Source organism: Lepisosteus platostomus, chromosome 8 (assembly GCF_059453375.1).
Source record: "Lepisosteus platostomus isolate fLepPlt1 chromosome 8, fLepPlt1.hap1, whole genome shotgun sequence".
Classification (NCBI taxonomy): Eukaryota; Metazoa; Chordata; class Actinopteri; order Semionotiformes; family Lepisosteidae; genus Lepisosteus; species Lepisosteus platostomus.
The window spans coordinates 16,491,726-16,519,124 of record NC_142618.1 but is presented as its reverse complement, the minus strand read 5'-3'; the positions used below and the strand labels follow the sequence as shown (position 1 = coordinate 16,519,124).

The following is a 27,399-nucleotide window of genomic DNA, read 5'->3' as shown; positions in this document are numbered from 1 at the left end:
TGTACGGACATCCCATGATGGAATAAGAGCTAGCTGACTCGATCCAGACATATTTCAGGATCACCCGTGATCCAAAGGCTACTAGTAAATTTTCCATATCCAGCTATTTTCCATATTAGGAATGTATTTAAATAATGAATACTGAAGTGTATGTTTTTGGCCTCCAATAACTATATTGTCTCCTGAGCTTAGGCACCAACAGCTGGTGCTATAAAAGTAAAATCGCAATGCTGGATTTATGGGCAAGGACTAAAAATTTATCTTTTTCAGAGCAATTATGCCATTTTTTATATGTGACGTGCCAGGCAAAGCACCCATGTTACGCACTTAAGAGATTTGTACTTACAGAATGAAAAAGTGCTAATTGTAGTTCAATTGCTATTCATTAGTACTATTCGTTCATTGCTATTCATTAAAGTGTGTCTGATTTTGTGGTGAACATAATTTCTCAATGCGGTTGGATGGGGTGTTCCTCAGGCAATTTCAGAACATCACTGTGCTCTGATTAGCCAGTTCCATGCTGTGCTAAATGATTTAATGTTAAAAAAGCACGTCGGACAGCTAGGCTTGTGTGTGTGGAAACTGAAGAATACGAGGGAGTGACATTATAGATGTAATTATATGGAGGGTTGTGAAATATGCACATTAGAAATTGATGTGCAGCTCAGCTTTTGTTATTAATTGTGTCATGAGCAGTATTTTTAAAAGCTGAAACCTCACATGTACTTTTTTCTTTATTGAGATGCATAACGTATAGATTGAATTGCACAAAAACATTAATATTATATTTGTATAATGTGCTTAACTTTGTGGGCATATACATTGATGTAACACATTTTTTTAAAGAATTACACACCCAGGGAAGTTTAGACAAAACATAAGTTTAAAAAATACATACTTTAATGTACCTGTTATCAAGGTTTTTTCCCCAGGAGAGAATGTCAGCAGCCCCTCCTTCACTCTTCCTCTTTTTTATCATTTTATAGTATCGCCCCTATTTGAGCCATTCGGAATTGAAGTTAATGTGAAAAACTAACAAAGACCACAGTGTTTGAAAACGAGGAAATCAAGAGTTGTACTTATTTACCAGATGCCAGCATGAAGCAATGCTTATTGTGTGTTCCAAATCTTCTTATCTCAGATTACCCTGATGGCAGTAACTCCAGTGAATATATCGCTCAACCTACAACATACCTTCCAGAGAATTTTACTTACGCCCAGAACCTCCCTTGTCCTGAGAAGTTACCTTCTATGAGTGAGTATTGGAAGGTGTTGTAATATACAGTTTGTAGACAGAATCAGGATTTGTGTGGCACTGCTCATACTAAATAGAGCAAAGCATCATTCTTATCTTTGGCACATGTTTCCTTTGTTGAACAGAGGTGTCGGGGGTATTAAATCAGTTCCCAAAATGCCTTTTTTTTTGCCTGACTTAAAATGCTCTGTTCTTATGTTTACTTGTCAGGCAACAAAGTCATTCAAACCTTACTTTTCAAAACGATTGATAGTTTTAAGGAAGAGCAGTTGTTTGAAAACCTTGTTTCTTCCAGAGGGTCGTATTGATGTCAATATGACAGAAATAACAATGGAAGAAATTCACCAGAGATTTTGCAAGTCCCTGGACATTCAGATCGCCGGGCACTGGAAGCCAAAAGACTGCAAACCTCATTGGAAGGTTAGTAATGACCCTTCTACAGTGTGCTGTGCCTTCAGGCTTTTCTCTAAAACACGTTCAGACTGCGGCACACTGTGCTTGGTCTGGGTGCGCTGTGACTAATAGCTCCAGTCCAGGCTGCAGGCAGCAGTGTGTGCTGGTTAGGGAACTGGATTAGTATTGGAAAGCTGTGGTTTACCTTCCTGGGTAGATTATCTGCAGCTGTGCCACTGTAAGAAGACTTTGGTAAAATGCCTACCTGTATAAACGGTTACAGAAATTATTTACGTGGAATAAAAGCATCAGTTAAATGAACGTTTCCTTGTTTAGCGATCTGAAAACAAGTTTTAACAGCCCGCTTCTTGTTGAATGAGGAGCCATGAGCATAATACCAGCTTCAGTGATTGTCTTCACTAGCCAGTATTTGCATTTGTAGTCTTGAGTGTAATGCTGTTTGAACTCAAAGACAAGTACTTCTTTTAAAATACATCATTTTAAGCTCTTGCATGTTTAGCAATGCAAACTCTTAGAAATTTAAATACATTGTTAGAAATTTTCCCAGTTATAACTGATAAGAAAGACAAATCGCAAGCCTGCTTGTCCAGCATTATAATGAAGTCACTTATTCGTGATAAGGGCTGTGGTAGCCTAGAGTATACCTTGGACACATGGGACCCGAGGTGGGACTGGTACCCCGGACTGGCGGGGCCCGAGGCAGGAAGGTGGGAGGAAAGCAGAGAGCACCTGAAGACAACCTACATGACATTGAGGAGACCATGCAAACTCCACACAGAAGACGCCCCAGTCTGCAGCTGAACCTGCCACACCGGCTAATATGTTCCAGAAATATACTATATTTACAAGGTTTACCAACTGCCCCATGCCCACAGTGTTGGTATACATATGCTATTTGTCGTATAACAGAAGAAAATAGTCATGAAAAAGGAGTTTGAAGCAATCATAGATACTGTATTTGTGAAAGGGCAGTTGCATTATAATTCGTAACCAGTCTGTACAATTGCTTTTTCCAGGTGGCAGTCCTCATTCCTTTCCGAAACCGCCATGAACACCTCCCCATATTGTTTCGACACCTGATTCCCATGCTCCAGCGACAGCGCCTGCAGTTTGCCATCTATGTAATTGAGCAGGTGAGACTTTTCTCATTTTGAGAGCTGTAACTGGAAAAATCAAGCCCCAGAACTAAATTTCTCTGCAGTGTTTTATGATTATTTATGATGTGAACCAAAATACAGGTTTACAGGTTACTACTTTGCAGCATCTTTGCAGTTTTGTTGAAATTCATCTTATGTGCAGTCATTGACATCTAGTGGTCAGTTTTAGAACTGTCACTATTCCCTTATTTTTTCGCACATTTTGTTCAGAGCTTTTTATCTACTTAATGGTTTCGAAGGGGGCCTCGAAAGCATTTGGGACACGAAACAAAATGCCCACTACAGTAAATCCTCAATTTAACGGACCCCGATTCAATGGATTTCGGATTTAAGGGACAAAGTTCTACGGTTCATATGTCTGTACTTCCCCGTTATTTTCCAGTTGATATGTCGATGTTCAGTTTTTTTTCTCTCTTTTTCTTAAAAGAGGGTGTATTATGTTTTATAATTTTCTAATGCATGGTATGTAACATATAGCGAAATTGGTTGTTTTTCACGTAAGTATGGGTGGCGTTGTGCTTCAAAATATATAATTTATTTAACGGATTTTTGGTTTCATATAGACGCGATTTAACGGACATTCGGGAGTATCAGACCCCCCTCTCCCCGATTAGTTCGTTAAATCGAGGATATACTGTACGTTTGGATTCAGCTTCTTAAAAATGATAGAACATAGAAATTTTCTTGTTCCTGTTGGCCTTAGGAAACGCATGAAATGATACATCCAATGCATGGCATTCTAGCTAGTAATGATATACACTGAGGTCTGAAGGGAAGGTTTGCTCCGGTCTTCGTGCGTCGCTCTTTGCCAATGAGCTGTACCTGCTCCGCTAGACTGGCGCCCAGCCCTTTAACCGTGCCATGCTGTTCAACGTCGGGTTCAAGGAGGCCATGAAGGACCTGGACTGGGACTGTCTCATCTTCCACGACGTGGACCACATCCCAGAGAACGATCGGAATTACTATGGCTGTGGACAAATGCCCCGGCACTTTGCTGCTAAACTCGACAAGTATATGTATATGTAAGTGGCTCTTTTTTTTTGTTTTTATTGAGCAGTTCCTAGCTTTTTATGACCGTTTCCTACTTCTTTTAAAACCAGGTTCTAGTCTCGCGTGCTGTCCCCCTTGACTCAGATTCCCGAACGAAACGGTTAGCTCTTTCATTTACTAACTAAAATCTCCACAAGTTTCAACTTGTTTTCAACAACTTGAATCAGACAGCAGATGTATTTTCCAAGCGGTGATGCGCTAGTTATTTTGGAAAGAAGTTTGGCCGTTTCACTTCAGCCTGAGGTTAGGGGGGTGTGGTTTCACCGCTTTCTCATGCTTTTTTTATCCTAAAATAAAAAGGGCCTTCTCGTTTGCAAATAAAAGCGGAACACTACTATTTCAGCTTGTACACTCATATTTGAAGTGTACTTTTAAGTGCTAATTTGACTGGGCTTTTTAGAAATATAATGTTTGTCATGTTTGCTTGGGATGTGAAGACAATCAGTGATATTCTCAAAAATATATAACAACCTTGATCTGTATTCTGGATATTGTTTCTAGTCCAACTTGTTCACTTTCCTCCTCTGTTCTAATTCTGTTTTGTTTTCATTCCCTCGCTTTTTTCAGACCTAAGCTGGCACTGCTTGACTTTGTAATCATTTGGACTGAAATGTTTGTTCCATATCACGTTAAAAGGTTCCTGAGCCTGCCATATGAAGATAGACTCATTGGAAGGCCTGATAACGTGCTTGCCCAGGTGAAGCAGTACAAGCTTCAGCCTGTGGGACCCAAAAAGGGTCAGCTTGAGCCTGTGAAGATGTTGTGGGGCTCTCTGGAGCAGTGACATATCCGCTTGATATGCACTGCTGTGCCTGATATGCTCTGTTTTGAGAAAATGAGTTGGTTTGGTTGCTGTTAATCTGTTCTCCCAGTTCTTTCCAACATGCAGCTCATGACCCTGAGGATAAGCATCATAGTAGGTTACACAGGATATAGCCAGACATAGTGGGGCTTGCGTTATTAACTGTTATTAACACAGGAGGTTAATTTGAGGAGATTTTATCTCTGACAGATGCCAGTTAAAATAACTTGCCTTTGTCATTGTCACTGACAATGACACAGCCCTCCTTGCTGGATATATCCTGGGCAATAGTCCCCACTTCTGCTTGTGCTTTTGTCACCTTAGCGCGTGTGTCTATAATCCCAGCGAGACCCCTCCAAATCAAGCCAGTGTATGTGAAGTGTCCGTCAGTGTTTTGGATTGTTTAGTGTAGTAATATACTGGAAGTGTGTTAAATAAAGCAGTGAATTTTGTTTTCTGAAGTAGCCTCACGCTCAGCATTGTTCTCTGTTGCCTAGTGCTTCACCGATATGGTAAGGTGCTGCATTCTTATTATTTCTTTTAATTATTTCCAAAAGTGCATAAATTATTTGATGTGTAAGGTAAGTTATCTAGTATACAGTTTATCCATTTACTTAATTATTCGAACACCTCATTCTTCTGCCCGTTTGTTTAAGAAGTTCCATCAGTGTGCCTAAATGTCGCTGTTTCCTTCCCAGTCTTCCCTACAGCGAGTTCTTTGGAGGGGTGAGTGGGCTGACCGTGGAGCAGTTCCAGAAGATCAATGGATTTCCGAATGCTTTCTGGGGCTGGGGTGGAGAGGACGATGATCTTTGGAACAGGTGAGTCATCAGCAGTGTCTCTGAAGAGGCCCCTTATCCCTTATCCGTAGTGTATGCAAACACACCAATACACATAGTATTCACACCCTCTTCAAAGTGAACAGCGCTGGAACAGAATGTAGCAAAGTGTTTTAACTCATGAGTGCAGTCCCAGACATAGGTCTTACAGATTTATAGATTTATTAAATCATTTATCGTGTATCGGATTAAAACAAAAATGTAAAACTGTAGTGATCCAAGAATTACATTTACAAAATGATGTTCTAGTAATGAAAGCAGAATTCACAGCATTGTCCTTATTACTTGTTGTGATTTTTTTTTTTCACATGTCGTTATTGTATTATTATTCTTACCAATTAGTAAGCAGTTGTTAAATAATTATCAGGCAGCAGAGCTATCCACTCCATTAGTTAGGGAAGGTGGTAACAAAGCTGGGGAATGTATTGCTTTTAAAATTGTGAATTTTGGATGTTTTCAACTTTTAGATTTACAGAATATTTCCTCCTCCTTTGCCGAGCTTTCCAAAATTGACCAAACTCTGCTGCCGGACTGATGCCTTGTGCCCCGTGTTTACTATCAAAATCAAGACTCTGGGAATGCGCCAAAGCTTAGGTCTCACCTACAGGGAAAAATTAGAGCTAGTACAGTGATGTGCGGGTGCAACAATGTGGGACTGTTCCATAAATCAAGAAGTTGTTAAACAGCAGCAGAACAGCTGAGAATGCCATTAGGTGACAGTGCTACATATCATCATGCAAGACATACTGTATGGAGTGAATATCAGCATTTGGCAAGGGAGCTTACTGGGGAAAGGAGATGTTTGCGCACTCCAGGCCAACGAGACATATATCATTTCAAGTTAGATGGCCATGGACTGGAAGGTGATATAGCAGTGGTATCCAAAAAATACTGGAACAGTGTATAGAAGTACATCTTCTGTGAAGATGCAAAGACAACGCAAAAGCTTTTGAACCCAGATGCTTTGTATGTTTTTCCATAGGTTACTTGTTTTTGCTGATGTATAGTCTCATAAGAGATTCCCAAGGCCACCGTTTGGGGGGCGATTTTGTTGCCGACTGCATCTTTCGAACTCAAGTTCTACTTTTCGGATTTGGACAAACAGAAGTCCGGTATCAGCTGCCCGGATCTGTGATCCCGCTGGAAGCTTGGGATGCTGGCGTTACCATGTGCTTGTGTCGTTGCCTGCGCTGTGGACTGCTCCCCAGCCTTCATCGCTGAACAGACAGGTGGTGTGAGCTAGCTTTGCCGCTGATTGAGTGATTCATCAGGGTTTTGTATACCTGCACGGTTATGCTCTCGTTGTTGCTTTTAAGAACTCATTGGTTGGAAAGGTCAGAAATTTCTGAGATGTATTAAGGCAGACCAGAGCTGCAGGGAGGCAGAGCTGCTGGCTGCTTACAAACCCTGCAGGCTGTAGATTGTTTTATTACATGGCTCAGTTTTGAACTGTTTTGGGATGGATTTCAGTAGTCATGGTTTTTCATGGGCTTTTTGGACATTTTGAACTCTGGAGAACCCTCTGGGTGAAATAAAAGCGCTTCTTTGTTTTTAATGGCGGATTCAGAATTGTTATTTCCGTCGTGCCCGCTAGCTTCCAGGCTGCAGTGCAGCGGTTCCTTCAGAGAGGCCCAGTGAGGGCTTGTCTGACTCGCGACAGAAGAGCTGGGATGATTTGTGACACCCAGGAGCCCAGAAAGCAGTAAATGAGCTCTTGTCCTTATTCTGGATGGAATCCCACATGACTGCATTAACAGCTTTAAGTTTGTCATATGTACCTGAGTGCAATGAAATGCTTAACTTGTGTGTTTTCCTCACACGACAAATTACATAACAGGTGACATAACATTGACATTGAAAATGACATACAAATGACATCATGATTCTTGGAGACAGGAACATTGTAGCAGCTATAATGTACACCAGCATGCAGATAGCAGCGGTGTATAAGACTCAAGTGGTGGCAGTATTTTGAGTTCTACCTGATGTGCCTGAGATCTGAACCTTCCAAAAAATGCTTCCATTGCTGCCCTGTGAATTTCACAGTACTCTGTGATATATCCAATAAATTTCCATGCACCTGATACAAGGAAGATATACATTTTACTGATTATTTTTATTATTTTATCATGAATAATAATAAGAACTTATAGTGTATTATAGTATAATATTTATAAAACTATTATATGTATATAAGCAGTACATTTTCGTGATCCTCAGTAACGACAGGAGGCAGCTCATGTCCTCTTCCAGTGCCTGCTTCTTAAAGACTTTGTTGCTGCTCGCTGTGTAATGGAGAGATTTGATGCGGAGTTTATTTCAGGTCAGGAGACCTTTAGCCTTGGCTGTCTGAACAATCAGTCTGCCTTCTGTTTGTTTTCTTTCTTTTGGCCTCTGCCACTGTTGTCTGTACACCGGCCAGCTGACATGGACTCCTGTCCACTTTCTGCTCTAGTCTGACAGAAGCAACAGCTGAGCCTTTCAGAGGCTGGCTTGTCCCAGATTTTCACTCTCCCCAGTTTTAATGACTTTATTACAGGGGGTCCTAGACCTCCATGCCGGAGATTGCAGTAAAGTGTTGCTGTCGGTTCTGTTTTCTTTTTGCGAATGGGGGCTGAAATCTGTCTCATCAGAACTGCGCGACTTTGCAGTCACTTCGAAAGCGATCAGAAGAGCTCAGAGTCTACGCTTCTGTAGTGTCTATGTGAAAGAGACTGCTGTGCTTCCCCTCCTGTCTGAAGCGTGATGTTTCCCTGACTTTTCCAGGCTTGACAGTAAATGATTCACTCGTACAAACCTCTGGAATCAGATTGAATGGGCTGATGTGCTTTTCTGGGAGGAATCGAGGTTTAAATAACAGCAGGAATCTCTGTGCAGTCTTTGTCCATCAGGCGCACGCTCTTTGACAGCTGAGCTGATGTGATGTTGAGTCGGGTTTCCCAGTGACAGATTCAGGTTCTGATTATAATGTGGTTAACTGCTGCGAGGGGTACTCGTGCCTCCTTCATCCGACTTCACTGAGGCACAAGGCACTTCACTAGGAATAATAACAGCCACAAATGAAGTGTGTTTGAGCTCTTTTGTCATAATAAACTTGGTTTAACCTGCTCGGCTGAGCTGGGTTTAGACGGTCATGAGACAGGTGAGTTCTACCCTACTGATGCTGTGCTGTTGCCACGGTAATCCTGCTCAGTACAAGAGGAGCTGCAGGGTCAGATATGTGGTGTCTGTGCTTGTCTGAGGAGCCAGTGGTGTGGTGCGGTTGTCCCCCTAAAAGGTCTGAGGGCGAGGAGGCTGAGACCCCATTCAGAGCGAGGTGGCGGAGATGGAGTAGAGGAGGGATGTAGGAAAGCAAATACAAAGGAGGGAAGGAGCTTGCATATACCATTTATAGCTCTTTCAACGTGAGCACGACAGGAAGGACTGCAATTTAGGACAGCTGAGACCAGTTGCACCTGACTGCGGCCATCCCTCCTCCCAAACCTTCATTATAAATTCCATTTTAACACAAGTGGTATCTAATGTGAAACAAGTTACTTGTAAAAGGAGGACTTCGGTAACATTACTTGGAAAAAAATTGGTAAATTGAGGAGAAGTACATTGATGTCACAGGATTGCTAAGGAATATATTGCATATATATTGTATATTCCTATATGTCATAAGGAATGAAATTGCATTCTGAAATGCAGTTCAGAAAACAATTGTGTGTTCAATTTAAATCAACAGTGACAAAACTATTGTATGCAAAGAAATGTAAATAAATGACTACAGACCAGATTTTCCTAACTTTTATGTGTAAATGTTCCCCAATTTCAATCATAACGCCTTCTGTTCCAGAGTGCATTATGCAGGACTCAACGTGACAAGGCCCGAGGGAGACTTAGGAAAATACAAATCAATTCCACATCACCACCGAGGAGAAGTACAGTTCCTGGGGAGGTCAGTATCGGATTTTCAAATATGTAATGCCGAGTAGTTGCAGAGTCCCACGCCTTCTGTAGTCGAGATCTAGTGCATGTTCCCAGTTCCCTTTTAGTTTGACTTCAGTTATTTAATAGTAACAGGAAAAAAATTGAAAACTGACATTTTTTGTTATTTTGCTGCTCTGCTAGAACCTACTGTTCTTTACTTTGCCAAGTAGTGCCAAATGGTAATGGGTATTGTCAAGTGTATTTCCCAGTGTTGATGGCATAATGTAGGATATGCAGGCTTGCTTTGAGCTGGCAGTCGGTGGTTGGAGACGATGCAGTCCTGGAGGTAGCCAGTGTCGCAGCAGAGGACTGTGGGGGGAGATTTAGGAGGCACAAGAAGTGGGAGAACCCAGACCAGGTGTAAACAGGTGATCGTCCGATGATGAGGGAAGAGGATGATAATACGTAGAAGAAGAAACTGCTTAGTGATGAGAGACCATAGTAGGACCGGACTGGGCAGTTTACATTGTCTGTCTATTACAGCTTGAATCTAGGGTCCAAAGGCGAGCTATTGTGACAGGGAAGTGAAACAGAAAATTCCAGATAAGCAGTGTGGGAGGAAGTACTGCTGATGCCCAGGGGCTGAGTTGCGCACATTTAAGAAAGAAGAGGTCTGTAGATCAACTTTAGAAAGAAATTGGCTACATCTAATAATTGTTTCATCTTAATGATGTTCACTTATACCCAAAGAAACCAGATAAGCTTTGTCAATGAAAAGCAACATAAAAGAGACAGAAAAACATTATGAAACACTGAAAACCTTTGACCTTGTATATGTTGAATGTATGAATAAAGGCAAAATGAAACGGGATTGACTTTTAAGAAACATTGTAAGAGCAATGTGAGGCCCAGTATTTCAGAGTTTTATTATCTGTCATGGACTACATTCTTCTGGTTGAAAATATTAAATATATTATATACAACGTCAAATGCAGTATAGCTTCTGGCAGCTATTTTCTGGCAAATAACCTATCCTCATTTGCCAATTAAGATATTAAGAACATTTTAGGATAATATTAGCAGGAAATAATAGTACAGTTACTTTTATTTGGGAATAATAGTACTGGTGGATGTTTAGTGGTCATTTAACTATTTGAGAACTGTTTTTAGTTTTTAGAGCTGTTCATACTGATTAAATCGTAGAATGGTTTATCAGGTCATTAAGGAACATGTTGGTGCTTTGCAGTGTTGTTTTAGCATGTCGGTCTCAGGGGTCTCAAGGGGTCTCAAGCCCTGGTGCTGGGAAGAGCTAGCCCTGCAGGTTTTATTGGAAGGCTTTACATCGTCAGTTTCAAAAGGTCTTGAACAATTAAACTGTAATTAATCGAGCAAGTGGTGTGTTCGATGAAGTAATTCAGAGATCATTAGGAACAAAAAACAGTATATCCTTCACCTTCAGCCCTCAAGGCCTGGAATTTCCTGCATTGAAACATTTTTGTTTGATTGATCAGTTGCTTAAGCAAGTGTTTCTAATTTTTATATAACAGGTGATTCAGGGGTGACCTGGAGGAATATCTAGATTGGGGTTCATCAGGGCCAATGTTTAGTCATTCTTCCTCTAGTTCAACAATTTAAGGAGAGAATGGGTAAATTGGTCCAGTTAATCACTTATTCATTTTAACTTCCAGGCATCGAAGTATTTAGAACCTGAAGAGACAGTGTTTGCTGTGCTCAGGAAACCATTTCCAATATCATCATCAGCTGCCCCTGTTTCTTTGCAGAATAGGCAAGACGTTTTCATGGAGTCGGGCCACACCATTCGAATGTCCATGTACCTTGTGACATTTTGTTGGTTCTCTACGCTACCAGCAAATACAAGTGTGGTGACATCTTGGCAGAAGAATATATTTGGACTAAATATCCTAGGATAGGAGCAGGAATTCCTGGGTGACAAAGGACGTGGCTAAATGTGTCATGTGTTCAGCATTTAGTGATTATAAGAAGCCGACCCAATGGACAGATATAAGCTTTAACAGAGGAATAGATCCATCCATCCAGTTTTATCCTTTTCATCCAATTCAGGGTCACAGGGGAGCTGGAGTCTCTCCTGGGAAGCAACAGGAGAAAGGCAGGACACGCCCTGGACTGGCCAACAGTCCATTGTAGTGCACACAGACACACTCACACCAGAGCCAGTTTTCTCTAAAGCTACCTATTTGTCTTTGGATTGTGGGATAAATAAGAGCACCTAGATGAAACCCACAGACCTGGGGAGAGCATACAAACTCCACACCAGTAGCAGCCCAGGTGTGGAACTGAACCCAGAGCCCCAGTGAGACCGTAATGCTAACTAATGCAGCACTGTGCTGCCCAAGAAGAATAGTTTTTGAAATAATGATGATATAAGAATAGAGCAGGAAAACATATGTATAAGAAAACATTGGAAAGACAAATATACCTTACAAGTATGATTGTTCCGAGTAAGCATCAGAGCATATACTGTAACTTGTACACCTTAATACACTGAACAGTGTATTCTTGATATAATTAATAGCTTCATTTTGCAAAGTAGTTTTGTAGGACTTCATACTTAAGTATGTTATGCTGAATACCAAGTTCCACAAGCTAAGAATTTATTTCCCAAGTGATGACTGGTAGATATGAAAGAATTCCGAGTAAATGTGTTTTAATTGCCAGTATTTGAATTTGAACCACCAATCATTCTTATTTCTGATGTTTTATATTCCAGATGTCTGCCCAGTATTATCATTAAAATATATACACGTTTGTTTGCTTGGTTTATGGTCTAAAAGTTGGATTCCACAAGCTGGAGGTTTCACCATATCACTTTTAGTTTTTTATATGAAATATTTCAAATTAAAGATGTTTCCACTTGAGAATCATGAATCCGATGTATGCTATATGTGCCGTTCTAAAATGCACTTTCATTGCTTAGATTTGCTTTTGTTTTGGGAACATTAGATCTGTTTTTTTTTTCTAAAACCAAATCCATGACATGAAGTGGAGGGGTCTGATCAATATGAAATATCAAACAAAGGGAGAACGGGTGTAAAGTGATTTTAGGGTTCAGCATCATGGCAGGAATATGACATGGGTTCAAGTGCCAAGAAAAACCGACCACTCTGAAGACTGGGAGGTCTACAAAAGAAGGGGAATTGAATTTTCTTGGAAATACCCGTGTGCGTTTCAAATAAATCTTGGCCAGTTCTTAAATCATCCCACCTTGGCGATATCGCAGCTTCTGCTGTTACTACCAGTATTTCAGAGCATCAATGTGTACAACTCCAGGTGTTTTCCTGATTTAGCAGTAAGGTGTGAGAAACGTTTGTAGTCTATAAACACATTACGAACCGCTTTTGAGAACATCAGCCGTTTTATCTGAACACAGTTTGAATTTCGTTTTGTTTTTAATCCTGCAGGTACAAGTTACTAAGGTACTCCAAAGAACGGCAGCACCTGGATGGTCTGAATAACTTGAACTACACCCCAGAAATCACTTTGAGTAGTTTGTATAAAAATATAACGGTGAACCTCACTCCAGAACTCGCTCCTGTTGGGGACTACTGAAGCGGCATCAGCTTCGAGCGGGAACGCACTCCTGGGCAGACGAAGATCGCGGGTGGAAACCCATGTCCGCGCAGTATTTGGAGCATGGTGTAACATTGCCAATTTATTTTGTGAAGGTTTTATGAGCGGATTTAGGGCCTGTGTAATCGAACAATTCCGTGTGTGTCATTGCATGTTAAGTGTCTGTGCTGGCTTTTGCTAATAAACTCACATCACACTATAAAAGGAAGGATGCCAGCATCAGCAAATAAGACATTTACTGCATAGCCTTAAAGAAAACTGTAGGCTTTGTATCACCATATTTGTTCAAATGAAAAGCCACTAAAGTAAACAAGTTAATGTTACATTAGGAGCCAATAGAGAACTTTGTCCTAACATTTATTGTTTTTACATATCACGTTTTTTTTTTTATTTGCAACGAAAAATTTGTTTCCTTAAGAAAAAAAAAGTGCAGGTGATTGTATATGTGATGTAAATTTGCATTACGTGTTGTAATTGTTTTGTTTTTGGGGGTTTTTTACTTTTTAGTAGCACTCCTGTTCATATGTAAGCATTTTCCATTCCTCTGGCTGTATAGTGTACTGTAGAGACTATTTGCATGAAGAGAACATGTGTAAATACAGGCCTTTTTAAAAGAATTTAGCAAATTATTAAGCATATTCCAATGCATCTTTTTTTGGCAGCTATAACCTTTTCACATTATTGAATAACTGGGGCTGTAAGAGAATCGCAGGCCGAGAATTTGTTGGGGAAACCGTTTTAGAACAAAAACGGAGGTAAAAATGTATGTTTTGATAGTAGAAGACTGGCACGGCCTTATTTCTTAACTATTCAGTGATGATCTTTTTTCATTTTGCCTTGTTTTAACACGTGGTAATTAAGGACACTTAATGATGAAAGACATTAAATGAATCCAACGAAAGTAGTTTCGCAAAATGTCAAAGTAGCAACAGAATGTAGTCCATGCTACACTCGAGAATATTCACCAGGGGTATTATATGCTCAGGCATTGCATTGTATTCTAAAGCACTCATTCAATGAATGTGCAGAAAGTACTATTTTTAAAACATCAGCAATGTGAGAGGCATGTTCCTAAGACCTGCAAAATAATTGCCAAAATTGCTCTTAATTTCTAGATTGTAAACTGATTCTGAGCGGCAGCGCAATATTGTTTAAATCAAGAAAATACCTTCCCTCTCTGCATTTTCACCTGGTGTTTATTTTGCTGGGAGAAGCAAATATTAGTGAGGGTCTCGCAAACTACTGTACAGGGCTTTTTCCAGTACAGTGTGGACTTTGAGTCTGTGTTTTACTAGTACATTATGCTTCGTGAATGGGGAAAGCAAGGGCCATCTGGCTCGACTGTGGATTGAGTTCATAGTTCCGACTTTTTGCAAGTCCTGCGGTTATGGTGGAATTTGGAAAACGACCCTTTCGTTGCCTTTTTGTGGGCGCGACTGTTGTGCGTGCTCAGTTATGACTGCGAGCTGCAGTTCTCCACACCTCTCAAACATTTCAAACGCTGACTTGACAAACCAACGAGGCAGGACTTCAGTCTCACACAGATATACCCGTCGTCTCTTTTTGTATTTGTCTGTATCTTTTTGACTGTGCCAAAAACAGCAAAAAAACAACAACCTGTGCCCCCCCCGCCTCCCCCCCAATGTTTTGGACCAAAAAAATCACGAATTTCTTACAGCCTTACTAGGTATCCTGTGCAAGTTCCGTTTGAGTGGTCTTCTATACGGGGAAGGCCATCAATATCAATGTAAGCAGAGGTTTTGACTTAACATTTTCTGCATGCCTTAATTTATTTTACTTTTGTTTCATGTTTCTGTATCATTTTGTGTTAATTTGGCCTTTTTGTTGCATTTACTGATTTCAATTTGTTTTTGAAGTGCACTGTGTAAAGTAAATGTAGGATGACTTGTACAATGAAAGCATGGTGGTTAGTCACAGAGTGCTGGAGGACCAGTGTCCTTAGCATTATTGTTCCAGCGCTGCTATATGCCAGAATGTTTCTTACAAAAAAACTTCACAGGTTGGATTGTAAATTTGAGTATGACTTGAGTCTACATTTCTGCTTTAAGCTGTTAGACTTTTAAGATGAGCCAGAATGAGAGGACACTCAGTCTGTCCTTGAATGGCACGTAGAATAAAACTGGGCTGTGAGAACTTTATAATATTAAGGTTTTGAGCACTACTCGCAATGGCAAAAAAAAAAGTGTAAATGGTTTTATTTTTGTATTTATTGCAGCCTTTTGTTTTCAGATTTTAAAAATTGATCGTTTTTTGCTATTTAGTTTTCATAAATAATTAACGCTCTTTATTAATCAGTTGGTGCTTTTTGAAATTTCTAGCAGAACCGCATTTGCACAGTGCCCTAACATAATATTACGTGGACAAAGTGTACCAAACCAGTAATGTCAATGCCTGTATCAGTGAGGTAGATATTGGGAGAATGACATTCTAGGCAGGCAGCTGAGCCAAAGTAATTTTTTTTTCTTAATTTATTTATAAACAATTTGTTTCAAAGCTGAAGGAGCATGCAATTGATACATAGAAAATATCCAAGTGGTTCTCATTAGCTCAAAAGTGAGGGTTTTCCGCATGTTACAAAGAAAGGAGCAAGATCTAAGCAGTTTGATTGCATTTCTAGCAGTTTCTGCTGTGGTTCATACAGTATTCTCTGAGAAACTCTGTAGTTGCTTGTAAATGATCTGTTAAGGACAGAGTAGACTGAAATGTTAGTTTAGGTACAATAAGGGAATAACTTTAAACACCTGCTGAACCAGGTATTCTAAAGTATTGGATATCTTCCAACAGTACGTTTTGAAACATCAAGTGTTGATTGAGTTCGATATTGTATTCTGGAAACCATGCAAGTGCAGAACCAAAAACACATTTGAAGCAAACTGATCTTTAGAAATTCAATTAAACAAACGTTTGCAACATTGCATAGCTCCTGGAGTTTACTTGCTCATAACATAACTAAGGTATAGAGGTTAGTTATGATTCCTGATTGGCATAACAATTTTAACATACCTGTATATACCCCAAGCTCTTAACATAACCACACGATTTGTGCTTAATTATCCCTATTTACAGAAATCTTATATTCACCGTTCAAGGTCCTTTGTAATATAGAGTATTCAATTTTGCAGTATTCATGTATCTGTGCCTTGCGGGGTTTATTTGGTGTTTTATTTCCTACTGTACTGTTAAAAATATATCTATTTTTACATACTTGGCTGTGATCTATGGCTTGGATTGTTCTATATTGAAATTCGAGTGCACACATTTTTTTTTTAGATTTGTTTTAATGGAGCCCTGCTCTTACAGTTCTGAGTATTTCAAAGTTGTGTCAAGAAGAGAGAAAATGGTGTTCCAGGGTTCATGGGAAACACATTTGCAGTAAAACTGAGCTGTTTCATTCTGCCATAGTGAAGCCTTTTGACAATGTGCACTGTACAATCTCCAGTGTTTACATCTTTAGTCTTTAATTTGCTTACTGAGGTTATATGCAGTGAGGATTAAAGAGTTTTCAACTGATGGCCATTGTAATCTCAGTTTCACACCCTTAAAAAAGTAAATGCTCTCAACTTCGAATGTTTCATGCAGCACTTGGCTTGAAATCCTCTTGGAGACCATACATATTTTGGCCGGAATAATATAAGCAGCCATTGTAGCAAGTTCTTTGTAAATCTGGCAGAAAATGTTCATTTGTTGTGATGTAATTGACCTTTTTTTCCGTGCATTGTATTTGTGCTCTGTTTCGTTGATGATCTCAATTCCCATTGCACGGTTGGACTGGCCCTTTTTTTAAAAACATATTAAAACATTGGAAACGGAGATGCAATGTATTCTGCAATAAAATGCCAGCAGGCATTTTTAACTATTTTTATAGGGGTAAATGAACTTCTGTTTTATGGACATTTTAAATTTGCTTTCAAGCAACATAATGGCCTTTTGGGTGTTGTTAAATTGGTCATGTGTAACTGTCATTTAAACAGTACAATCAAGCATAAACCTGACATATCTGTATGTGAAAGAGGGATATCTATCTTTAGGCCAGTTTAAATGTCTCGCTGCTCTGTTCCTGTGAAGGTTTACCTTTTTGAAACTGCATATTACACTTTGTAATGGCTTGCTTTGAAACAGTGGAGTAACACCTCTGCAAATAAATTTCCCTGTGGACTATTCATCTTATTTGTTTATATAATATTTGTATATTTTTATCATTAATGTCTTTTATGAAAATAAATGCATAAATGATAGCAAAGCAATGAAACTTCTATTCCATTGTATCAGCTGGCTGATTTTTTTTTTTTTTGCTGGTGTTTCCAGCAAAGGTCATTATCACCTCTCTATTGGTATATGTGGGGGTGGAGGGGGAATACATATGTGTATGATTGTTTTTCTTATGTTAATAAATGCTGAAAAAAAAGTGGCACATTCACACCTTCCTGTATAGGAGAATCTGTGATATGATGGTGTGGTTCTTTTAAGCGTTGACATGAGTTCATGTGGAAGAAGCAGTTTTATTCGTGTGCCTTAGTGACAACAGCAGTAGTTGTATAAGAGAAGGGGCTCAGGAGAAGAGCGAGAGTGTAGTGGCGGTGACCATCAGTATTGGCTTCAAACACCACCTGAAAACAGAACATACAGGCATAATGTCCACAGGCACGTCAAGGGTGTGGCAAATGTTTGCGTGTGAGAAACGCTACTTGTCGAAGTCAGCTTTGCTTCTGGCCCTGGCTCTTATACTGGCATGGGAACGGGCAAATCAGCCCAGTGAACGTTGTTGGGAGTCGTTCAATGTTTTTTTTTTACTCGCAGAGTGTCACAAATAATTGCGGGTGGGGTAGCGCTGACAGGAGGAATTCTGCAGGTCTCGGTGACAACTACAGGATTTCCAGGAAGTTGCAGGAGTCGCTGATTGTGTAGCAAGTAGAGGATAGGCTAAGTCAGCTGTCATTTTTAATCCACGGTCGCAGGCAAACCCCTCAGAGGTTTCCAAGCCAAAGAGGCACCTGCACTTCATCGCGCAGACTATTCTGCAGTGATCGGGCTTCGGTTTGGGGATGGTCAGATCTTGGATATCGGGGCCTTTTGTCAGCGGCAGAGATGGCTTGAACGGGGTACTTGTGGACACTGCCCACAACATTTTGGATGGTCATGTGTTAACCTTCTCTTCTGTGTCTGGACTTGTTCTTAAGGATTTAGTCCCTGTGGTGACCCTTTCCTCAGCTGCAGACGCATAAATGTGATGGTGCACCCAAGCCCAAATGAAACCTGTGTGCAGTATGTGTAAAATCCGAGGCAGAAGATAGCAAATGGCTGGAACTGCTAAGAATATTCACATTAATATTTAAAAAACAACTTCAGAAATATGCTAGATATTTTGCTGTTTGCCTGCGTTTGTGTCTTGTGAAAATATCACATTAGGGCCTCCTCTCTGATGTCTTTAGCAGTGGATTTGCCACGGCTTTGTACAGTCAGTCCTCTCCATGTTCCACAGAACTTACTGTACTGGTCACAGTCTCTTTTTTAACTTTCTCGTTAAGGGTCAACCCGGGATATTTCAGCAGGGCAAAGGAACGGGCGAAGTAAGTGCATCAATAATCACATACCGCACTAAAAATTCAAACACAAATACAAATCTTCTTGTGGGCATGTCCCAAGTGTGGAAAATTGAATATTCTGCCTTTTCTCTAGTGGTCGTGCATAAACGTCCTCACACCTTCGAGTAACAGCCGGAGAACCATACACGCACAGCACTCTGATAATGTTGTGTTTCTGAAATTCCTGGTTTTCAAACTTGTGTGCATGTTTCAATAATCGTTATGCTAAGATAATATTACTAAAGGGCGTTCCCCTAGAAAATGATTGGCATCCACAAGTTTCTTTTCTGTGTGAGAAAGTGACACATTCTGTGAAACTGGTATGCCAGACGTGGCGACACACAGAAATTGAAAAATGGGAATATTGAAAGTTCAGAGTTGAACTGGGACTATATTCTGAGACTTTCTGTTTTTGGAACATTGACCAATATTTTCTTCTCTGTCATCTATCACTGTTAACCAACAGCATGATCTTGGCAACCGAGCATCAGCTATAAACACAGACGCTGTATGCTGTGCTTTGGCTGTGGGGTCTCTGTCAGGTGTGTGGGCGAATCAGGGGCAGACAGCGAACGAGGCGAGAATAAGCCTCAGAATATGAGGCTGGATAGCTTGTCACCTACTCCGACATCCCCTGGGTATAACCGAGCTTCCCCGTGTTTTCGACGTTTGATTAGGAAGTGAGCTGGTGGAAGTGGGTATGATTGTTCAGTCTAATCTGTTACATGTCACTTACATCTGCCACCTCGTGGAAAGGGATCCGCCCTTCAGCTTTCCAGTAGGATTTGGTGTCAAACTCCACCTTGTAAACTCCAGCAGAAAAGTCCGCTTCTCCGATTAAGTCATGGACCTCTCCCTTTGCATCTGTAACTCTGCATGTAAAGAGAGCTGGATCGTGACTTGAAGTTGACATGCTTTTCACACTAAATATAATGACATTTTTTAGAGATCTGGGACTAAGCACTTTCTATATCAATTAGCTATGTCTTTTTACTTAACCTTACTGTATTGTCCCAGATGGGAAATTTGCTTAGCAGCCACGACATGGTACATTGCACAATGCACTGAGAACAAAATGAGCTCATTAAAAACTTTGGTTTGATGTGTTGTTGTTATACACAACTTACCCAGTAGCAACCTCCTTCCAGGTCTTGTCCTCTGCTTGCCTGGAGACTTTTAGCGTTACTGCGGCAGCTGGCATTCCTCTGACTGCATCAAGAATTTTAACCATTAGTGGACACTTGTCGTTGGCACTGTGGTCACCCTGGTCCTAGAATACAAAAGAAATATCTCCCAATAGTCATGTCTAACAGATTTATTGAAATATTGTAAACAGCTATCAAAATCACAGTAAACATTAACAAAACTAAAGATCAGAAGATCATGATTACACATTACATAGTTGATGTGACCACCCTGAGCATTAACACTGTCCTAGCAGTATTTATGCATAGAGCAGATCGTCTTCAAGACCGCACTCGTTCAGGGCAGATCCTGACAGGCTGGCTGGTTGTGGTTGTCTCCTGTTGATGGGTTTTTCAAGTGGGTCTCACAGATTTCCCACTGGAATCAGCTGGGCTGGTAGGAACTGAAGCTGGCTACCACACCTTGTTGCTCTTTTCCTGAAGTCACATCATTCGAATGCCAGCTCTGTGCTTCCGCGCACTGCCAAGCTGGCTGACGGCTCAAGGACTTTGTCAATGCATCTCTGAGCAGTAAGATTGCTCTCAGTCACCAGAAACAGATTCCTTTCCTCCACCCGTGGCTTGGACAGTAATAGCAGAACAACGCAAACGTCAGGATAACACCATGACCTCTCTCAACGCTATCTTCTGTCAGGCCTTGTCAAGGGCAGTGGGGATAAAAACACTCCACCACTCTCCGTCAACTCCTCAGATCCACGGTGGCCCACAGACGACGGGAGATTTTGTCCTTTAATAACCCAGGACAGTCTTGGAGCATGCAGATTGTTTCCTTGAAGACAGCAAGCAGCGGTGCTGTCGTGCAGATTGTTTCCTCCTGGAATTTCTGGTTTTGTTACAGTCTGAAAGTGTTTACATACACGGATCAGCCAGATATGATGGTTGTGGGTCAGTGTGGAGACTCTCTGATTTCTAGCGAAAATGTCCTGCATCTCATGATGGAGACCTGAGACTGGCTTCTCAGTGCTAGTCTGCTAACTGTGGAATCACATACTCCCGGAACAACTTCTCGCACAGACAGATCGCATTCCAGTCATGCCAATAGCCCCTAGGAGATGATCGTTACTCATGCAGATTTTTAATTAATTTTAACTCTACTCAAAAACCAAACACTAAGCACTTGGCATTTTTAGGAACTTGTATGACTCGAGCTCAGTATATGGTTTTTCAAAAGCAGAATGCTATTTAATTCACAAACCCGTCTGTTCACTCTTTGACAACATGTGAACAACATCATGTATGTACCCGATAAGCTGTTGATGTTAAACTTATCACAATACATTATATAGTATTCATCATCTTCTGACCAGAGACCAATCCAAAGATCCCAGTCCTACTGAAGACTGACACAACCAATAGATTATGCATTTCAGTCCCATATATTACTACCAGGGTGGGTGACACGGTGGCACAATAGTTAGGCCCCAGTACTGCGATGCTACATCACTAACCTCTGCACCACTGTGCCGTTCTGTAATGAATAATGAATAGTATTAAGTGCTACCTGTACCTAAAGTGGAAGTGTGGAATGTCGGAATAACTCTTGAGTGTTTAGGAAGTGATGTGTAGTTGATAGAAGAAACCAGGGAAGGCATGTAGGGAGATTTCTGCTCGGCTGAGCCTGGAAGGCGACCTTGAAGAGGCCTAGGCTTCCAGAGGAATAAAAACTTAGTAGCATAACAAAGGCTGATCACTGAAAATGCCAAAGAAATATCTTTCCATCTCCTCACTGATTTGCAGCATCTAAATTGCCTACTAGCTAAGTGCCTTCTTTCTACAGACAGCTGCTGGTTATAACTTAACCCCAACATTTCAAGGCACTGTGTAGATTCCTGATAAATGTCTCAGTGAAGAACAGAACCTCTAGAACGCTCCCTATACTGCGGTGCCCAGTCTATTGTAATAACTGTACAATTTCTAACACAAATCTATGCATATATAATAATATTCACGTCTTTTTCATTTTCATTAGACTTTCTTGTGATCTTTATTATCAAAATTCTTCAATTGTGATAAATCATACATTACGTAATTCCGTGCAAATCAAGAACAGCCTTTGGACTGAAAAAATGTAAAATTAGAGATAAGACAATTAAAAGTGAGTTTAAATGTACATTTCTATTCTTAAGATTTGAAAAACTTTTCTTTTGTTTCTCTTGAATTAGAAAATGTTCCTGTATGTGCTCTTTAGTGGTACTGTGGTGACTGTAACAGAAAAATTAAAATTCTGCAACATTGTACATCTATGCAGCCAAGGAAAGTTTTAGAAAAAATGAATTAGATGAAGTAGTATCCTATTTTCAGGTAATCTGAAGCAAAATTAAAGGTTTCACAAAGTTCGGTCAAATTTTGATAGTGTCGAAAACAAACAACAAATATAAAGGAATAATATACTTAATACTTTGGCGTTGACAATGCTGGCTAAAGATCAGCGCTGTCACAACACCCCTCACTTATGAGGAATGAGCCAGGGAGGCAGCTACAATGATGAAGTTTGAGGAAGGGGGCACTAGAAAAGATGCACATAGGCAGCCTAAATAACACCATGTATCAGAAAAATATATTTGAAAACATTTGGATTCTCATGAATTGCAACACACAACTTGTCTCACAGACCATTCCAAAGGTTCAGTGTCTAACTGCTCCATCATAGCCCACAAATTCCAAGGGAAAATACATGATATTGAGCTCCCATAGATTCCAAGCACAGTAAAGCAGTGCTCTGACTCTACCGCATGACAAAGAAAAAAATTATGACAAAAACGATATATTATTTATGCATCTTTGCAGTTTTTTGTTTGCATTTCCTTTGGGAAAGGCTGCTTTTTAAGTTTGTGTTGTAATGTTGCATTTAGCTTTTTAACATATTCCAAAGGACTTTATGTACAATATGTAAAACTTTTTCATGTTTAGCCTAGTTACTGTTGTCACCTAAATACCTTGCTCCCAAGTTTCATTGGACTAAACCTGAAGCGATTTCTCATTACATTTAAATGAGCCCACATGGTATTATTTTAAATAAAACATGAGGTGCTTAGGTTTTAGTTCTGAAGTGTTGTTTATAAGATTAAATAAATACAGTTTTTAATATTGTTCAATGATATTTTAAAAAAGCTAAAATGAGTATTTTGAATTGAAATCATGAGTGTTCTTCTCACCTTCACTGTCTTGCTTAAAGAAGCTTACTTGGTGCTTTGCCAACGCACTGACACAGCTCTCCACTCAATAGAAATGTATAGTCTTGCATTACTAATGGTTCTAGATACATTTTCAATATTTAGTCCTAATTGAAAACCCCATAAAGGGAAACCATTACCATCCCAAAGTGAACTTACCACTGGTGCTGCATCGCAAAGAAAGATCACTGCGGTCAGGAAGATAAAGATGACAGTGCGGGCCATTCCGATGTCGGCGCAAGATCCTTCCTCTGGAATGCTGGGACTGCCTTGTGGATTTTTATACCATGTTCCACTATATTTGTCTGCATTTTCCACTGACCATGTGATTAGAAACCTGCTGACACTGATTATTGACTCAGTAAATAACAGGCGAATAAGTAACCTATGCAAGAGTGCTTTGTAAGAAACTTATAAAAAGGAGATTTGGCTTTAGTTAATCCCCTAGTGATAATCCTTTGTCTTTCTGAACATGCCTTTGAATACACATTTTTCAAATAATGAAAACTGTAAGGTCAGTCCAGGTCTGTTAAGCACCAGTATTACATAAATGTAGAACAGCAGAATGCTAAAGCTTATATCCTATTTTCAGGATGTGCTCCATGTCATTCTTTGATGAAGCCAGAAATTCTGTTCTTTTTTGGTGTTTCTTTCTTTGTAGTCTGTCTGCCCCAAATCTTTAACTAGCAGCAGTTAAAGAATCTGTATTACTCTTATAGTGATATATGTCAATATATTGATCTGCAGTGACATGAAGCTTTATCTCTGCCTTCTGTAATTGTGCCTTTGCTACCATTACTAAAAGAGATGCATAGACTCACGACTAGATGCTTATTTTGAGCTTCTGTCCTGCCATTATTGAAATAATTTCACCACAGACTGTTTCTGTTAACCTAAAATGGGGTCTGTACATAGTACAGTACATGCATTAGTTTGAAATGATATTCAAACAACAGTCCTATCATAATGAACTGACAGTCTTGAGGTCAGAGCATTTTAGTAGAGAACGTAATCCTGGATCCCTTTTATTCACAATCATCATCTCTTAAATTCAGTGAATAACTCTACTATTAATTTCACCCTAAAATTTATATCTTTCTAACAGCATTCAATTCCCTTCATCTGTCGTGTTTCATGTAGTGTCTCGCCAGCAGCTTTCTGAAATGTTCATTGAAATAAAATATTACATGTGTAACTTCTATCCTATTTCTGCTGTCCTGTTTTGTCTACATTTTGCAATTCTCTCTCCAAATGTCAGCATATTATCACTGAATCATTAATGTGTGGAATTGTTTTCTTGGCTCTTCAACTAACACTTATTATTCCTCTGTTAAAACGTAAACATTTAACTAAGGAATTTTAAATAAATGTCAACCAATATCTAGCTTACCTTTTGTGCAGAAGGTACCAGATCTTCTATGTGCAAATAAGATGTATAGACCACTGGGTCCAGACTGATGCTTAATCTTCAAACATCTTATGTTAGGGTTACTGAGATTTTCTGCTGACTGCTCTTTGGTCATTTTCTGTCCTGGACCCGATCAAAGCAAATGATTGAATTGGTTAGAGAGGGTTGTTTGTCTTACTGCATCTGCTTTGCTTTGGTTTCTGTGACTGAGAGAAAACAATTTCTTCCTACTGGACACAACTCATACTAGCGAAAGGTACTTCATTATTGTCACTTTGTTCTGTTTGGATTTGTTTTTTATCTAATTCTTTTTACATATACAGTACATACTGTTATATACTTTCTACCAGTACCGGTATATACTTTATATATATGGTACATACATTCTGGATCTCTAATTCTAAAATTATAATCAAACCTTTTGGCACTGCATTGCCCTTTATTGGTACTAATCTAGATTCAAACACATTCAAAAAATAAGAAATTGTAGCCATGAGCAAGGCAAATGCTGATTTTTATTAACAGAGATTTCACAATGCCATACAGGAAATGTACTAAATACCTCTAGAAACTGGATATTGTCAACATGTGTTATTGTTCCATTGTTTGTCTTTGAATTTGCATTGTGTTGTCATAGTCTAAGGCTTGTGTAGCCGGAACTCCTCTGGTACAGCAAGGTGTTTCCTTTCTTTCCTGATCATCTGCCTCTGGTCTGAAACGAGACCTACCCATTGCATGGGTGAACTAGGGTTTTGACCGTTTAGGACATCAGCCAGCATTAGCGATGCCATCACTAGATTCACCCAGCCAGATGTAGGCTGATCAGTCCAGGTCTCCTCAAGCACCTGTCTAGTTGATTCTGGGATTGCCTTCTTTTGCATTAGATCTCACTGCAGGACACTGTAGCAAAGCACCAGTTTGAATTAAAGCTAAACAAGCTGAATATAAATTAACCATACTATAAGAAAGCCTTTTTCTTATAACTGTGAGCTTAGACTTCAAGCATCCAACAGTGACAATGGAACTATAGAGTGAAGGAACAGACCAAAACCGCTTTTTTAAATACTGTATAAATGCAGACTGCTGCCTCCCAGTGGCTGGTGCTCATCAGATTTCATTTGCAACTTTGAATATGTGTGACACCTTAAAATAATTTCCAACATACTGTAGCAGTTAGAAAAAGTGAATTAAAGACATCAGAAAAGTGTCGTCTCCATTTCATTTCTATGCTGCTGAGTTCTGACAAGACTGAGTTATGCTGATTGGCTCTCCTTGTTTGATGAATGACAGTGCTGGAATCCATCCAAGTACACAGGTCAGGAATATTGATGTCATCTTTGATCTGAATTTTGCATCAGAAGCTCATGTTTGCGATGTTGTAAATGTGTCCTTTTTTATCCCTGCAACATTGCTTGTATCTGTTCCTGTCTCTCTGAGTGTATTGCTAAATATGCTCATGCATGTGTTTGTTTCTGTAGGCTTGATTATCATAGTGCAGGCTTACTGATGTATCCAAATGTGTTCTTAAAAGGCGTAGATTGAATGGCAGAATTATACCCGGAAAGGTAGTGGTGTACACCAATCCATTGGAGGTCATTAGTCAGTTTAGAAAGGTTTTCTAACCTTGTCAGTATGGCTTTGGACTGAGGGAGGAAACCCACAGCACCAGTCAGATTTTGAACTCCAAATGCAGTAGAAGGAGTCTGGGACTGGAATCCAACCCTGGTTAAGGAGTCATAAAAATCAACCAAAAAATAATTAAATTCACTGTTTGTGCACACTGTTATTTTCTGTGAATTACTGACATGCTCAACGAGTCAGAATTCCCGAAGAACTAAATGAATAAAGTAACTCCTTAGTCAGTTACACTACTAGATGAGCAGAAGTCAGACAAACGTTGCAAATGTAGGCAATTAAGTAATAAATAAAAAATTAATTATTTAGCCTAGCAAACATAAATTGCATGATTGAAAAGCCTAAAGTCCATAGAAGAATTCAGAAAATCAATGGACACAGGTCTAGTAATAACTTTTCTTAGATCTGTTTAGTGATTTTTTTATAGCAATGAAAGATCCATAGCTTGAAAACTACGGATCAACCTGGGCATAAGCAAAGAGACAGTGGATCACATGGAGTACTAAAAACACAGCATGATTGTTAATCTAGCTCAGTCAAAGCTAGTATTGCTTGCAACTCCAATAAAAAAATGTATTAATATGTTGCAGACTACTCTTTATATTAAAACAACTATGCTACAAAAGCATTAAAGATTGGATAAGTCATCATGGTGTCACAAACTCCAGGTCTCGTCACAGGCGAGAGCGAAAGTTTGCAAGACTTGTGCCTGAAACCTGCCCTTCCTGCTCACTAGTCACTCTAATCGCTAATGTAATGTGATGTACAAGCAAATAAGTACAAGTTGTGCAGCAGACATTTCACTGTAGAAATGTTCCAATGTGATTTGCATGCAGAGTTAACAAGTGTGTAATATTTGTCTGCAGAACCGTCTCGTAGTCGAGAGCAATATTTCTATTGGGTTAAAAGAGATGTATTCACAAGCCTGCTTGTTTACAATGTAGTAAGGCTGCCACATGTCCCTGGAAGTTTTGTTGCCCCTTGCTGAATTCCATAAAATGATGGCAATATGGAGCTGCACATACCTGAACATTTAGTCTACTGTGGTGTAAATTTGAGGTTTTACAAGTTACTGTGGACATTTTACTCGGAGTTTGGGAACATAGCCTCCGAGTAATCCTGTTGTGCCAAAAAGCAGTAAAAGGTGGTGTGGTCACTTGAGACCGAATTGGAACTCCGTAAATTCATAACAAAGGCATTAGATATCCCGTGGCGCTCTTTGTGCAGAGCCGAGGAATTTTCCCCAGTGTCCTGGCTAAATTCCACTCAGGATCTGCACAGTCTTGCCTGCCTAAAATTCCGCCTTTACATGATCGGTGATTTTAACCTGGTCTGCT

The 27,399-nt window shown here is 39.8% G+C and overlaps 2 protein-coding genes across 3 annotated transcripts in view; one reads left to right on the top strand and one right to left on the bottom strand.

The window, feature by feature from the left end:
- Positions 1-17,219, top strand: part of b4galt6 (beta-1,4-galactosyltransferase 6) — a 38,629-nt gene extending 21,410 nt beyond the window's left edge. For both annotated transcript variants that reach the window (XM_088642661.1, XM_088642662.1), the window contains exons 3-9: positions 1,142-1,255; positions 1,551-1,675; positions 2,686-2,802; positions 3,661-3,848; positions 5,377-5,499; positions 9,356-9,457; positions 12,870-17,219. In XM_088642661.1, the coding sequence (XP_088498787.1) occupies positions 1,142-1,255; positions 1,551-1,675; positions 2,686-2,802; positions 3,661-3,848; positions 5,377-5,499; positions 9,356-9,457; positions 12,870-13,017 (917 nt within the window). In that variant the 3' untranslated portion in view covers positions 13,018-17,219. The remainder of the gene's footprint in view (positions 1-1,141; positions 1,256-1,550; positions 1,676-2,685; positions 2,803-3,660; positions 3,849-5,376; positions 5,500-9,355; positions 9,458-12,869) is intronic.
- Positions 15,510-23,334, bottom strand: ttr (transthyretin (prealbumin, amyloidosis type I)). The gene is made up of 4 exons (XM_088642664.1): positions 23,179-23,334; positions 19,769-19,911; positions 19,378-19,513; positions 15,510-17,666 (listed from the first exon to the last, which is right to left on the bottom strand). The coding sequence occupies exons 1-4, from the start codon at positions 23,242-23,244 to the stop codon at positions 17,559-17,561; spliced, it is 453 nt and encodes a 150-aa protein (XP_088498790.1). The 5' UTR covers positions 23,245-23,334; the 3' UTR covers positions 15,510-17,558.
- Between the last annotated feature and the right edge of the window lie 4,065 nt (positions 23,335-27,399).